General features: G+C 46.7%; 1 protein-coding gene and 1 long non-coding RNA gene across 5 annotated transcripts; both read left to right on the top strand.

Annotated features, from left to right (window-relative positions):
- The first annotated feature begins 1,077 nt into the window (after window positions 1-1,077).
- On the top strand, window positions 1,078-3,188 carry LOC125548981 (xyloglucan galactosyltransferase KATAMARI1 homolog). Its single transcript, XM_048712484.1, has one exon. It carries the CDS (start codon window positions 1,302-1,304, stop codon window positions 2,961-2,963), a length of 1,662 nt encoding a protein of 553 aa, XP_048568441.1. The 5' UTR covers window positions 1,078-1,301; the 3' UTR covers window positions 2,964-3,188.
- A 2,209-nt stretch (window positions 3,189-5,397) lies between these two features.
- On the top strand, window positions 5,398-12,026 carry LOC125545681. Of its 4 annotated transcripts, none has more exons than XR_007300155.1 (4): window positions 5,398-5,975; window positions 6,054-6,202; window positions 6,332-6,523; window positions 11,672-12,026. It is a non-coding gene; the product is annotated as an uncharacterized LOC125545681 (long non-coding RNA). The 4 variants fall into 4 exon arrangements; XR_007300154.1 differs by lacking the exon at window positions 11,672-12,026 and adding an exon at window positions 10,417-10,475; XR_007300153.1 differs by lacking the exon at window positions 11,672-12,026 and adding an exon at window positions 7,193-7,409.
- The last annotated feature ends 1,426 nt before the right edge of the window (window positions 12,027-13,452 follow it).

The raw sequence follows: 13,452 nt of genomic DNA on the forward strand, positions 1-13,452 counted from the left end.
ATGTGATTGATTTAATTGTGCAATTTACTCGTCAGATTCTACCGGGTCACAAGTGCAAGGAGCCAACATGGACGCGAGGAACCAAACACGCCGGTGCTCATCCTAGAACATATCTGCTGATTTGTTGTGTGTCAGATTTTTTCGTGTGGAGCTGATGATATATGTAATCTTCTTATTACCCCTGGTCCTAATCCTAATTAGTGGACAGTAGCGACATCAAATAGTAAACGTGCCAATATTAGCAAGCAAACAAAGGGAATGGAGTGGAGCTGAAGTGGAGATCAGTAAACAGTCCCCCTAACGTTGGTTTCATTGGCAGAAGGAGGAATCCTTGATCTCGGTTTCATTGGCCAAGTGCTGTCTGACAGTTTACTCGCAAAAAACCTGCGTCTGACTGACTTGTCCCAGTACAGTATTTCTCAAAGATGGCTGACTTGACTTATTTTATCAAGGAACTCCTATGCCAGTTTGGCTAGATCCAGTAGTTCTAGACATGCAAGCGAATCACGCGCATAACCAAGCTGTCCAAGAGTAATAGGGACGGTCAGCAGCGCGAGAGTCTGCCATGAATCTGACAAGAAGCTTCAGAAAAAGAATCTCACCACTCACGCCCCCGTTCTCTTGGTCTTGGATGAATGGGGCAATACGGGTCACTCAATTCAGGTAAGTCGATTCAAATCGCGCGATCAACTGATCTTGTCAGAGATTGATCGCCGGGCATCTCAAAGACGTGGATGGTTGATCTGATTATGCACTCGAGGGGCGAGTGGCAGTAGATGTCGTTTCTCTGAAACTGAGACGGGGACAGAAGACTGAATAGAACCTCGCCATTCAAATCCAAAGATAACCACGAATGGCTATGCCATATTCAAGCCAGTTTGCAAATAGTATACTCCTCTGTGAACAGTTTGTTGACATGCACAGTTTCTGATGTGCCACTTGGACTTGTAATCTCTGTCATAATTAGAAGTAAGAAGCATTCTGCCATCCTATCAACTGGGTGGATGCATCTTTTCTGACATGGCCACAAGCTGACTTCTGAATCCTTGAGATTACTCATCTCATGTGCACGTTCCTTGCTTCTTGGCTTATAAATTACTACTAATTTACACTTGCTTTGCTTGATCCCATCGCAGACCGTAGAGTGCACAAAAATTGACTTAAGATCCCCACTGTGTTTGTCGTCACTGAGACACTGATCACCGAGGAGTGAACACCAAGACTGCAGCTATAACTAGCTGCCCGCTCGCTGCTTTGTGGAGCCAAGGCTCTTCTTTTCATGCTCTCGCGCCTCCCCGGGTATGATGAAGCGACACAGCTCTGCCGCCCTGCCGCCGTCGACGGGCGGCGAGATGCACGAGCAGACCACGGGCAAGGCGGACAAGTCATACAAGCGGCCTAGCCGCTGCTCCCGCCTCTGTTCCTTCCTCATCATCGCCACCGCCTTCTCGATGCTGGCATGCCACTGCTACGACTACGCCCACGGCGGCGTCGCGCGCGTCGAGCACGGCCGTGCGTCCTCGCGACGCAGCGGCGGGTCGCCGTTCTCCGACCCTGCCGTCCCGCCTCGGCGTGACACCGGCGACCGGAAGGTTTCGGCCGACAACGAAGCGCGCGCGCTCGCCGTGGCGGACGAGAGGCGGAGGCGAGAGCTGTGCACCGGCCAGTACATCTACGTCCAGGAGCTGCCTTCCCGCTTCAACACGGACATGGTCTGGGACTGCGAGGACCTCTCCCCGTCCAAGGACAAGTGCAAGTACACGGCCAACGGTGGCTTCGGCCCGCGGCTCAGCGGCGGCGAGGGTGGCGTGCTCCAGAAGACCGGGTGGTACGACTCCGACGAGCTCGCCCTGGACGTCATCTTCCACGACCGGATCAAGCGGTACGACTGCCTTACCAACGACTCCTCCCTCGCGTCCGCCGTCTTCGTCCCGTTCTACGCCGGCCTCGACGTGGCGCGGCACCTCTGGGGGCACAACGTCTCCACGCGGGACGCGATGGCGCTGGAGATGGTGGATCTGGTCACGGCGCGCCCCGAGTGGCGCGCCATGGGCGGTCGAGACCATTTCTTCGTTGCCGGCCGCACCACGTGGGACTTCCGGCGGCAGGTCGACGTCGACGCTGAGTGGGGAAACAAGCTTTTCCGCCTGCCAGCCGTCCGGAACATGACCGCCATCGTCGTGGAGGCCAGCCCGTGGGACCGGAACGACGCCGCCATTCCGTACCCCACTGCATTCCACCCGGCGACCGACGAGGCCACCTTCTTCTGGCAGGACCGGGTGCGCGGGCTGGAGCGCCAGTGGCTCTTCTCCTTCGCCGGCGCCCGCGCCGAGGACAGCAAGTCCATCGCAAGCAACCTCTTCGAGCAGTGCAGGGCGTCCGCCGCCTGCTCGCTGATGGAGTGCACGAAGGGGCCGAGCAACCAATGCGACTCCCCGGCCAGCGTCATGAAACTCTTCCAGAGCTCGACGTTCTGCCTCCAGCCGCGGGGCGACAGGTACACGCGCAGGCTGGCCTTCGATGCCGTGCTCGCCGGTTGCATCCCGGTCTTCTTCCACCCCGGCACGGCGTACGTGCAGTACACCTGGCACCTGCCCAAGAACCACACCGATTACTCGGTGTACATCTCGGAGGAGGACGTGCGGAGGAACGTGAGCGTGGAGGAGAGGCTGCGGCAGATACCGCCGGACGCAGTCGAGAGGATGAGGGGCGCGATCGTGGGCCTCATCCCGGCGGTGACCTACAGCGACACGTCAACGAAGCTTGAGTCGACCGTGAATGACGCGTTCGACCTGGCGCTGTGGGGCGTCATTCGGAAGGTGGCGAAGATGAAGAAACGCATCGCCGAGGGCCGTACGGAGGATGAGAAGCCAGAGATGTATAGTTGGAAGTACCCATTGTTGGGAGAAGGGCAGAAGGCTGAGGATCCCCATGAATGGGATCCCTTGTTTGCCTTCCACTAGCTTATCTCGTTGTTGGATTATGTACTATTGATGTACTCCTTCCGTTCCATAATATTTCTCGTGGTTTTAGTTCAAATTCAAAATAAAATCACGACAAAAAATATGGAATGAAGGGAATACTTTTTTAGAACTTAGGTCAGGTGGTAATCATTGATTTTCATTTAAACTTTATGTAGCACATGTACCATTTCGTTTTCAGACAGTGCAAGTTTCAAGTTTGATTCAGCGCCAGGCTATGCATGCATCATTTTTTTTTCTGTTGAGGCGAGGATCAAGGCCTCAATGCCAAATATAACGGCCTATAAAATGGATTAAGGTATCAAATTTTAGAAATCATGAACATTTTCAAGCCGAGGAACATTTTATAAAAAATATTTTTTTTTCTAAATCATGAACATTTTTAAAAAATTCACGATATTTTTCACATATTAGTGAACATTTTTTCAAATTGTGAACATTTTCCGGAACTCATGAAGATTTTTTTCAATCAATGAACATTTTTTATATTCAGGAACAATTTTTGGAATTTACGAACATTTTTTGAAATTGACAAACAATTTTTCTTAAATGCACGAATTTTTTCCAATTCATGAATATTTTTTGAATCAGCGATTTTTTTGAACCAATGACGTTTTTTTAGAAATTTGGGAACATTTTTATAAAATCATGAACAATTTTTGTTCAGTTTGATTATTTGAAATCACAGAATTTTTTTCAAATTCATGAACTGTTTTGAATGATCGAACAGTTTTCCAAAATCATTAACATTTTTTTCAATTTTTGAACATTTTATGATTTCTTGTACTTTTTTGAAAATAGTGAATTTTTTAATTCGATATAATTTTATTATTTCTTGAACAGTATTTTTCCAAAGTTCTTAATTATTTAGAAATTTGGACTTTTGTGAAATCCTGAATAATTTTAAAGAAAAAAGAAAAATAAAAAGGTGCCATCCTGCCCCGTGCATGGGCGAGCCCGGATGGACACTTTTGGGGAGTGAGGGAAAAAAATGAAAAACAGAAAATAAGAAAAACAAGGGTGTGGGGAGGGGGGCGTCCTTCTCCGAAAGTGGGCCGGCCCAACAGGGTGCACAAGGGGGGGGGGGAGCGGTTGTGGGAGTTACCGCATTTGGGGAGTAACTAACGAACGAGTACTCGTTTGGAGCCCCACAAGGGTCTAGTGTGGTGTCCTGAGAGCACGCCACTTGGCGCGCTCTCAGCTGCCGCGACGTGCCATGATCTGTGAGCTCCCTCGAATTTTTGTTTTTATTTTATTTTTTCACGCGCGCTTTCGGCTTTTTAAATATATTTTTTGGGTTTTTCGACTTTTTATTTTCCACGGGTCATTCTTAGTTCTTGAACAAAAAAATCGAGGTAAAAAAATTTGGTGCGCAAAGACACATTTTCCTTCTTCTGCGGGAGGTACGGCTGCGTCTCTCTAACAGGGAAAAATATGTTTTCTGTTTCTACACTTCCGCGAGAGGCACAACCGCGTCTTCCGGAAATGAAAAAAAATGTTTTCTCTTTTTTCCTTCCGCGAGAGGCATGGCGGTGCCTCTCGGAAACGAAAGAGAAACATGTATTCTTTGTTCCTTTCGCGAGAGGCACAAATTTGCTTCTGTGAGAGGTATGATCGTGCCTCTCAGAAATGAAAAAAAATGCATTTTTCTTTCTTTCATGAGAGGTACGGATTTGCTTTCGCGAGAGGCATGACCATGCCTTTCGGAAACGGGAAATGACGCATTTTTTCCTTCCGCAAGAGGCACGGATTTGCTTCTCATAGAGGCAAGCTTCCGCGAGAGGCACGGTCGTGCCTCTCGAAAACGAAAAACAAAATATGTTTTCTTTTTTCCCTTTCGCGAGAGGCACGGGTTTGAAGGCATGAGTTTGCTTCTGTAAAAGGCACAATCATGCCTCTTTTTGAAAAGGGGAAAAATGTGCTCCTGGGTCATTTTTTTCGTGAATTTTTTTTTCATACCTATCAACATAGGATATAGTTCTGAAAGTCTCGACGTGAGAAATCCAACGGTGAAAATGGTTTAAAATTTGGACACACATTTTAAGAAATACAACGTTTTGAATAAACGGGTCTACAGAAAAAAAGAAACTCTCATGCTGCGACAACTGACGCATATCCAGTGTGCCACTTGTCACAACCTAAAAAGAAGTGGGATTGACCTTTGTAAAGAATATTTCTTAATTGGTGATTTCGCGCGTCCTACAGCGCACAACTCGCCAATAGGAGCCCCTAGCTTATCTCTACTTTTAATGAAGTAGTTGATAGTCTCCGCCGATCAATTTTTGTCTCACCACTTTTATCCGGGTTTTTTTTAAAGTTAACTTTCGTAGATTTTTTTCGTTCCGTCCACCAACTCCCCTCCGTTGGTTTTACGGTCGCCATAGAACCGGAGTGAAAAAAATCTATGAAAATTAACCTACGAAAATAAACCCCCGGCCCCCCACCCGCACGTCTGTCGATCCCCTCGCCGCCGCCCCGAGACCAACGCACGTCACTCCATCGATCCCCTCTCCGGATGGCCGCCTCCGCCGTTTCTCCGGATCGCCGCCTCCGCCGTTTCTCCGAATCTCCGCCACCGCCGTCTGGATCGCCGCCTCCGTCAGACATAAGACGCCGCCGCCGTCACATAGAAGACACCGCCGGGATCGCGTCAACGTACAGGACCGCCACCGCCGACGTGTGCCGCAGGAACATCGAAGCAAGACTGCGGCGCGGCTGGTCCATTGTGCCCTCGAGCGAGCACGGTGGAGACAAACTGAGGGGCGGCGCCGCCGCTGACCTTCGAGAGGAGACGTCGCCGCCGAAGTCCGGGATCTCCGCCGCGACCTCCCAGAAGCGACGCCCCCGCCTCCGACCACAAAGGGTATCTCACCTCCTGATCCGTGATTCGCCGACCACAGAGGGTATCTCACCTCCCCATCACGAGCCAACAGTGCAGGCAATTCACCAAGTCGTCGGCAAGATCTTCCATGATCCATTCATCTCGCGCTAGAGGTACGAATTGTGCTTCGTCTCAGATTTGTGAACAAATAGGTGCCTCCTCTTGATTCATATAGGTTAGGATTTGTGCAGATGGGGGAGGTGGCGGAAAAGGATGAGCGAGGGCTCTAGGAGGGGAAGGAAGAGATGGTGACCAGCACGGCTCCTCCGGCCAGGAAGACGCGGGCACTCTGCTTCGAGCATATCGACTTGCTTGCATGGTGGATGAGTCTTCTCCAACGGTGCGCCGAAATCCAAACCCACCTACAATTTTTTGCCCCTGATTTTCTCGTCTTCCGTGAGTAATTTAGGTTTTTTGTCCAGGTGGTGTTGATGTCCAGTGCTTGACTTTTCTTGCTCTTAATTATTAGGTTGCTCTCAATTAGTGTAAATTGGGATGCTTTTGGCCGCCATGATGATGGAGACCAGGAAGGGTTTGATGGATAGGGAGAGGGAGAGGGAGAGGGATCAGCTCCCAATCGGCATGCGGGTCCTGGCCGTCGACGATGACCCTATGTGCCTCAAAGTTCTGATGGTCCTCCTCCGATGCTGCCAGTATCATGGTTAGAGCCTGCTTGCACTTCATTGTGTCTATTTTTATAAGAAACTTCATTGTGTTGTAAGACATATTATTATTCCCACGAGCAACATCAGTCATATCATCATCTTCACGGCCAAGATCAACGCTGCTCCTGCCCTTCAGGCCCTTTGCCATCATGCTCCACTACATCTCCAGAAACAATAGTGATCGCACTTATAAATTAATTTCCAGTATACAACAGAGTTGTACAGTACCTTCTATATCCAGAAACAACAGTAATCGCACTTATAAATTAATTTCCAATAATCACATTTATTTTTTTCTATATATTTAGTGGTACTTCTGAATCTTTCATAGCACAAGCATCCATTTCTTCTTATGCATTCTATGTCACGTTTAGTAGTAGGAGCAAGACAGTGCCTTCTATATCCTGAATTTGCTATTTTCAAATGCTTCATAGCAAGGATGAGTTCTCTCTTTGTGTCCACACCATTTGGTGAGAGATTGGAATATGCAACCAAGTTGATGCCAGTGATTTGACTTGGATCTTCAATTGGTTACACATAAAATTGTCTGACCTTCTGTATGTTCTGCGCCTCGTCTTGTGGAGGCATCTTGATTCCAGCATAACCTTCCAATTTAAATATTGTCTTCAGCTTATCATGAAAGATTTGACCTTTTCCAAATGCAGTCAGGTCCCAGGGGCACTTCTAAAAGCTACTGGAATTGTGACGAAGAAGATTATTTCAGTATGCATCGGATAATGGAATGATTTGTGCCATCCCGCAGCCACTACTAGGATCTATATTTTTAAAAATATTGTTAGTATGGTGATGTGCTGTCACACCCTGATTTTCATGCCACAACACTTAAGCTAACAATCATGATAAAATGTGGTTTGACAAAAACTTTTGAGTGTTTTGGACCTTGCCTTGATTGGATTTTTGTCTGTTGTTTGCAAGTGCTCTAAAATTAAATAAATCCTCCAACTCTTATACTTCATCTCCTTGCTCCAAACTCTTGAACCAATGATCATGCCATGTGTATAGAGCAATATAGTATTTTCTTACAAAAATAATTTGGCCAAAAAGTATTTTCAAAAATTAGTTTTCCAAAAACCCCTGAATTAAGATTTGTACTGCAAGTACTTAATTCAGGGCAGTAAAAATCTTTCCAAAAATATGTTTGACTCCTATTAGATATAGGATACCCAGAAACCACAAAAATATAATTTTAAAAGTTATTTTCCTATTTGATTTGAAAAAAATCAGGGAAACTCAATGGACATATATTGTCCACATATAAGAGTTTCAACACATGTTCATGTTCAAAATATTGGTCAAATCCCTCAAAAACCATTTCTGCCCATTTCAAGGATTTGAAATATTTCTACAGGAAATATTCCCCAGAAATTCCAAGAAAATTCTAGCATGTCACATATGACATGTTTGATGATCTTGCCAAGTATCATGTCATGGAGAATAGTATAACTCCATGAAATCTCCTCAAAACCATTTCTGTCCATTTTAAAGTTTGAGCAATTTTACATTGCCAAACATGTCCAAATGTTTTCAAACCTTGTGAACATGCTCAAATGGTCTAATTATTCATCTAGACCAAATGGCACAAGTTGGAGAGAATGTTATCTTGCTCAAAGTGCCCCAAAACCCTTCCTGTTCAGAACCAAATTTGAACAACTCTACACTGGCAACTTTCTCCTTTTGATCTCAACTTTTGTGGACATGTTCATAACCTCAAATGATGACACTACCCCAAGTGGTGCATCAAGGAGAATAGATTTGCATGACTAAATCTTGGTAAAGCCATTTCTGTTGATTTCTAGGGTTTACCAAAGTTACATTGGCTACTTTGCCCAAATGAGCTAAAACTTGGTGGAACATCCTACTTCTATGTGCCATTCCATCCTGTTAATTCTCATGGCAAGTGGAATTAATTTTATTGCCCAAACCAACAACAAACACCTTCTGCCATTTTACTAAAACCCCTGTTTTGACCACTTCCACTCTTCTCCATGGCCTCAACTTTTTATCACAGTCCCTCCTAGTCCCCTTGCACCTCCAGTAGCAATGGAAAATTCATAGCTCAATTATTGGAGGGGTAAAACCCCACTTTCTCTGGACAGCCCCTTTCCCTCTCTCCCTCAACCTCTCTCCTCTCCTACTGGCTGTCCAGGGCATTCAAGGCCCTCTCCCCTTTGTTTACTCCTCCCTAAACAACCTAGACACAAGTGGCCGCACCCTACAAGCCAAAGGCATGCCCTGGCATGCAATTGGCGTGCTCCAGAGCGCGCTACAGTGCACACCCGCACTGTAGCCATCCCCAATCCGCAGCGTCTGGCCACCTCGGGCCTGGCCCTTGCGCCAGTCGAGGTGTCTCGACGTCCTCATCACGCCACGCCTTTGTCCCCCTCCCTCTCCCTCCTGCTGCCCTTGCTTGCACGCGCGTCGGCCGCCCGAGAGCTCCAATGAGCGGCCTCACACGCGCGGTGCCCCTGGCCCTCCTCCTGCTCTCTTCCTTCACCCGCTCACTCTGGACCAACCCCACGAGCACCCCAGACACACTCAAACAGGCCCCCGTGACCTGTGGCGACGGCAACGAGCTCGCCGGCGCACAAGTCCACGGTGGACCATCGCGCGACTATATAAGCCCGCCCCGGGCCGCTCCGGTGGCATTCGCCTCCTCCTCACACCCCCAAGAACACGCTCGCACCACCAAAACGTCCTCAAGGGGCTTCTGTGCTCGGGATCGACCGGAGCTCCGCCACCTCGGGTCGCCGTCGATCCAGAGGTACGGGCCCTCTCCGTCCCCACTCTCGCTCGATCTGGAGCCGTAGGAGCCCACTGATCATTTCCCCTCCCTCTTCCGCATCGGTTGCAGGCCGAACGGAGCAGTCTGTCCACCTCCCGAAGCTCCTCCGCCGTGCCTCCTCATCGCCGGCGAACCAGGCCACCCCGGCGACCAACTCCGGCACCACCCGAACGGCGACACGATGAGGAGTCCAACGGTGCCATCAGCTCACCCTGCCGTGCCCGGAAACGTCGCCGGTGAGCACGCTGACCCTCTGGTCGCGAGGTCAGAGATGACAGGCGGGCCCCGCCTGTCATCCTCACCTCTCTCTCGCCCCCTCTCTCTCCCACTGGCAGCTGGGCCCCGCCCGTCAGGTTCAAACCTGACGCGCGCGCGCGCCGGCTCGGCTGGGCCGCGTCGCTGGCTGGCCCAGCAGGCACATAGCCCTTTTCCCTTTTCTTTTCTGAACAATTTGTAAAATCCATACATAGTTCAAATTAACTCCAAATTGGATGATTCAAATTTCTAGTAGTTCCTAAAATCATGCCCTATCACATGGTGCTTTTTGCACATTTTTCTAGCACATTTCCCTTCACACATATTAAATAAATCCTATTTTCTTATTTCTGTGCTGAACTTTAGAAAATCACAGAGAGCCTAAAATTGATCCAAATGCCATGATTCAAGATCCTAGATACTTCTAAGTTCATAACTTAGTTTATGAACATTTTTATTAATACTTTCTGTACCACACAAGATAATGAGACATTTCTTCATATTTGTCAATTTGTAAATTCATAGAAAAATCATTTGAACTCCAAGTCCAGTGAAACCAACTCCTAGATGGTTCTAAAATCATGTTTTGTTAAATGGGTGCCTTTGCTCATTTTTCAAAAATATGTTTCTCTACACTTCTTGCAAATCCATAAACCCCTTGATTCCATCATATCAAAATGTTTAGAAATATCCATTGATCCAATTCCAATGAAATCACTTTGGTCATTCCTCACATGACCAGAGGTATCCTAGAAAAGTCAAATCAATATTTTTGGAGCATTTTTATTTCTGCCTTGTTGTGTTGCTTATTATGGTTGCTTTCAACGATAGTTGACGAAGTAGACGAAATGCTTGGAGTTGGACCAGAGCTATTTGAAGACCTCGAAGACTTTGTTAAAACAGGCAAGCAGCCCTTTGACCATGTCTATGAAACCCTTTTTATGCACTTCATATAGCACTTTATTATTGTTGCAAAGGAATCATGATAAGATGGTAGCCACTTTGGTAGGTTGCCTTCATTTTCCCCTTGTTGATACTTGCATTGAGCATGACCCTACCTTCTTATGAGGGTTATGCCGGTCGGAGTAGATAGGATGCTAAGTAGTGCTACGCTAAAGGGACGGGAATATGCATGGTGATGGAGACAAAGTACTTTCAAAAGACTTTTCGAAAACCCCGTAGGGTGCCACTTATGCCGGAGGGAGACAATGAGATGGGTAACCACTTGATGACGAAGTGGTGTACCGAGGCAAGTGTGTGTGTTGTTTTCGAAAACGGATTAGATTTAAGATTTGTCGACTGTCCCAACCTTACATGCGCAACCACTCTACCCTTGTATGGGAAAGGGCATTATTGATTACCTAGGCCGATACTAGCTTGGAGCCCGCATTACTAGTGACGGGGGAGAGTTGGTGCTCTCTCTCGGGACGGGGTCGTGCCAGGTAGGGCGGCCAAGAACATTTTTATGGGGCACCGGACACACCGTTGGTACCCCGTGCCAGTGGTATGTGATGAATATGGGAGCGAGGCTCCACAATTTTAAGTTGTGAAATGTTGAGCACAGGGGTTACTACCAATCGAGTGGACTCTATGTTAGTATCGTCTAGGGAAAGATAGTGATCGGGTGCTTACCCCGGGTACTTGAGGTACCGCGGGTCGTGGATGACACGGAAGTTCCCCGGATCTTGTGGGTAAAGTGTGCAACCTCTGCAGAGTGTAAAACTATTCGAATAGCCGTGTCCACGGTCAAGAACAGTTGGGCGCTGCTGCTTAAACTACGTCCACATATTTACAAACCAGTGTGTAAGTGGGAAGAATTACTTGGGTCAAGTCAAAGGACTTGACATGATTGAGTTGGGTTGATGCCCACTCTATTTATGTTGATATCTGTAACCTGTCCTCATGGTTACTTGAATTCTCCTGATGCATGTCTTACAAGTTGTTGAGCATGTCATTGCACTCAAAACTAGCTTTCTGCAAAAATTTACCTATATCATGCATTGTTGTATCTTGAACCAAAACATGGGTTGCTTGCGAGTACATTCAAAGTACTCATTGGTTTGCCACTGGTTATTTTATTGGCCAGGCATGAAAGAACAAGATATAATGAAGAGTACCTTGGTGATGAACATGTGAGCTAGGACGCTTCCCAGTCAGAATGCCTGTAGGGTTAAGGCAGATGGCATGGGTCCAAGTTATTGACGAATATTTCCGCTGCGATGTTACACTCAAGATTCAACCATAATGGTCCTACTTGTGTAATACGGTACATATGGATGTAAGACTTTTGTTATTCAGCTTCTGTGTGTTCAGTGAGCATTGATCTCTGGGATCATTGTACACGTGCATTCGGTGATCACGACTTATGAGTCAGGATCCCCACATGTGCTTCCTTTGATGGTGGGCTTACCCATCCTGATAATAAAAATAGTTGCTATTTTGCACAATATATTTGCAATGAAATCCACATGTTTTACCTCTGTATAGCCTTCCTTTAATGGTTTGGTTCAGCATAAATGTTGGCGCACCATGGAAAATTTGAAGCTCCTCTTTCAAGGTATAGTGGCATTGCTAAACTTGTGCACTTGCAGCTCTTGCCATTCTTTCATTTTTTGGTCGTATTGGGCTTAGCGAAATATAAAAATCAAACAACTTTCAGTGAGTGTGTAACATCTCAAATTTTCAATTTGAAATGTTATACACTATATCATCATTGCATATTATATTATATTTTGCTTTTGGTTTGATTCTAGAAATTTCTACGCAACTTAAGGACCCACGGAGAGAGTTGAGGAATTCATTATTTTCAAATTTGAGTTTTCTAAAATTTTGAGAATAGGATCATTTGATTTTAATTATTTTATCATCAATTATTTCTATTAAAAAAATATGAGAGAGGGATAAAATGACTTTCCCAAAATAAAGAAATATTGAAGATTTAATAATAAAATCAAATAAGATTTTATTTCGGAGTTTTTCGTTATTTTATTTAAATTTAGGAAAAATGTGCGTTTTTCAAAATTGCATTTAGGTCCCAAATAAATGTTCACCTTGTGCGGCTTGATTTTAGAAGCCCGGAAAAATTTATTTCAGGATTTTTGGAGTCCGTTTAGTATTTTTTTTCTTTTTCTTCTGCGCGTAATAATTAAAAAAGGCAACCGACCTAACCGGGCCATGTCCGCCTGGGACTCTGGCCCGGCAGGCTTTATAAGCCGGGGCGCCCGAGGCCGAAGCCAGCCCAGCCGCCGCCGCCCAAACCCTAGCCCGCGCCCGCCGCCGCCGCCGCCAGCGCCGCCCGCTTGCGTCGCCGCCGCACGCCGGGCCGTCGCCGGAGCTGCCGCCCGCCGCGCCGTCGCCGGAGCCGCCGCCCGCCGCCTCGCCGACCCGCCGCCCGAGGTCGCCTCGAAATCTGTGCCACCATTTTTTTTTCAAGAAATCGTTCGGTTTTTTCATCGGTTTTTTTAGTTTTGATTTTTTTTAAATAGATCGGTTTTTCCGATTTATTTAATTAGCGAGCGTTCGTACGTTCGTTCATTCTAGCGAACGTTCGTCGTTTTTCTTTTTCTCGGATTAAATCCGTGATTTTTTCTGATCGCGGTTTCTCATCCGATTTTCGTTTTAGTATAACTTTTCGCTCGTTTATCGGAATCAGGCGATTCAAGCGCCTGGAGTTTCGTCTCGAAACCCTCTATCCGTTTAACCAACCTAAACAAGTTTTTGCTACTGTAAAATTTGACTTAGATCCAGATTAGTAGAACGAAGTTGTTTTCTTTCGCCGTTTGACTTTCGTTGCTTCGTTCGATTTGATTCTTTTTGCAAACCGGAGTTCTTAAGTTGAACTTTCTGGTTAGTTCTCTTATTTGACTT

The sequence above is a fragment of the Triticum urartu genome, chromosome 3, assembly GCF_003073215.2.
Source record: "Triticum urartu cultivar G1812 chromosome 3, Tu2.1, whole genome shotgun sequence".
NCBI lineage: Eukaryota > Viridiplantae > Streptophyta > Magnoliopsida > Poales > Poaceae > Triticum > Triticum urartu.

Excerpts from the sequence above, each read along its gene's own strand:
- LOC125548981 (XM_048712484.1), top strand. The coding sequence starts at position 1,302 with ATGATGAAGCGACACAGCTCTGCCGCCCTGCCGCCGTCGACGGGCGGC.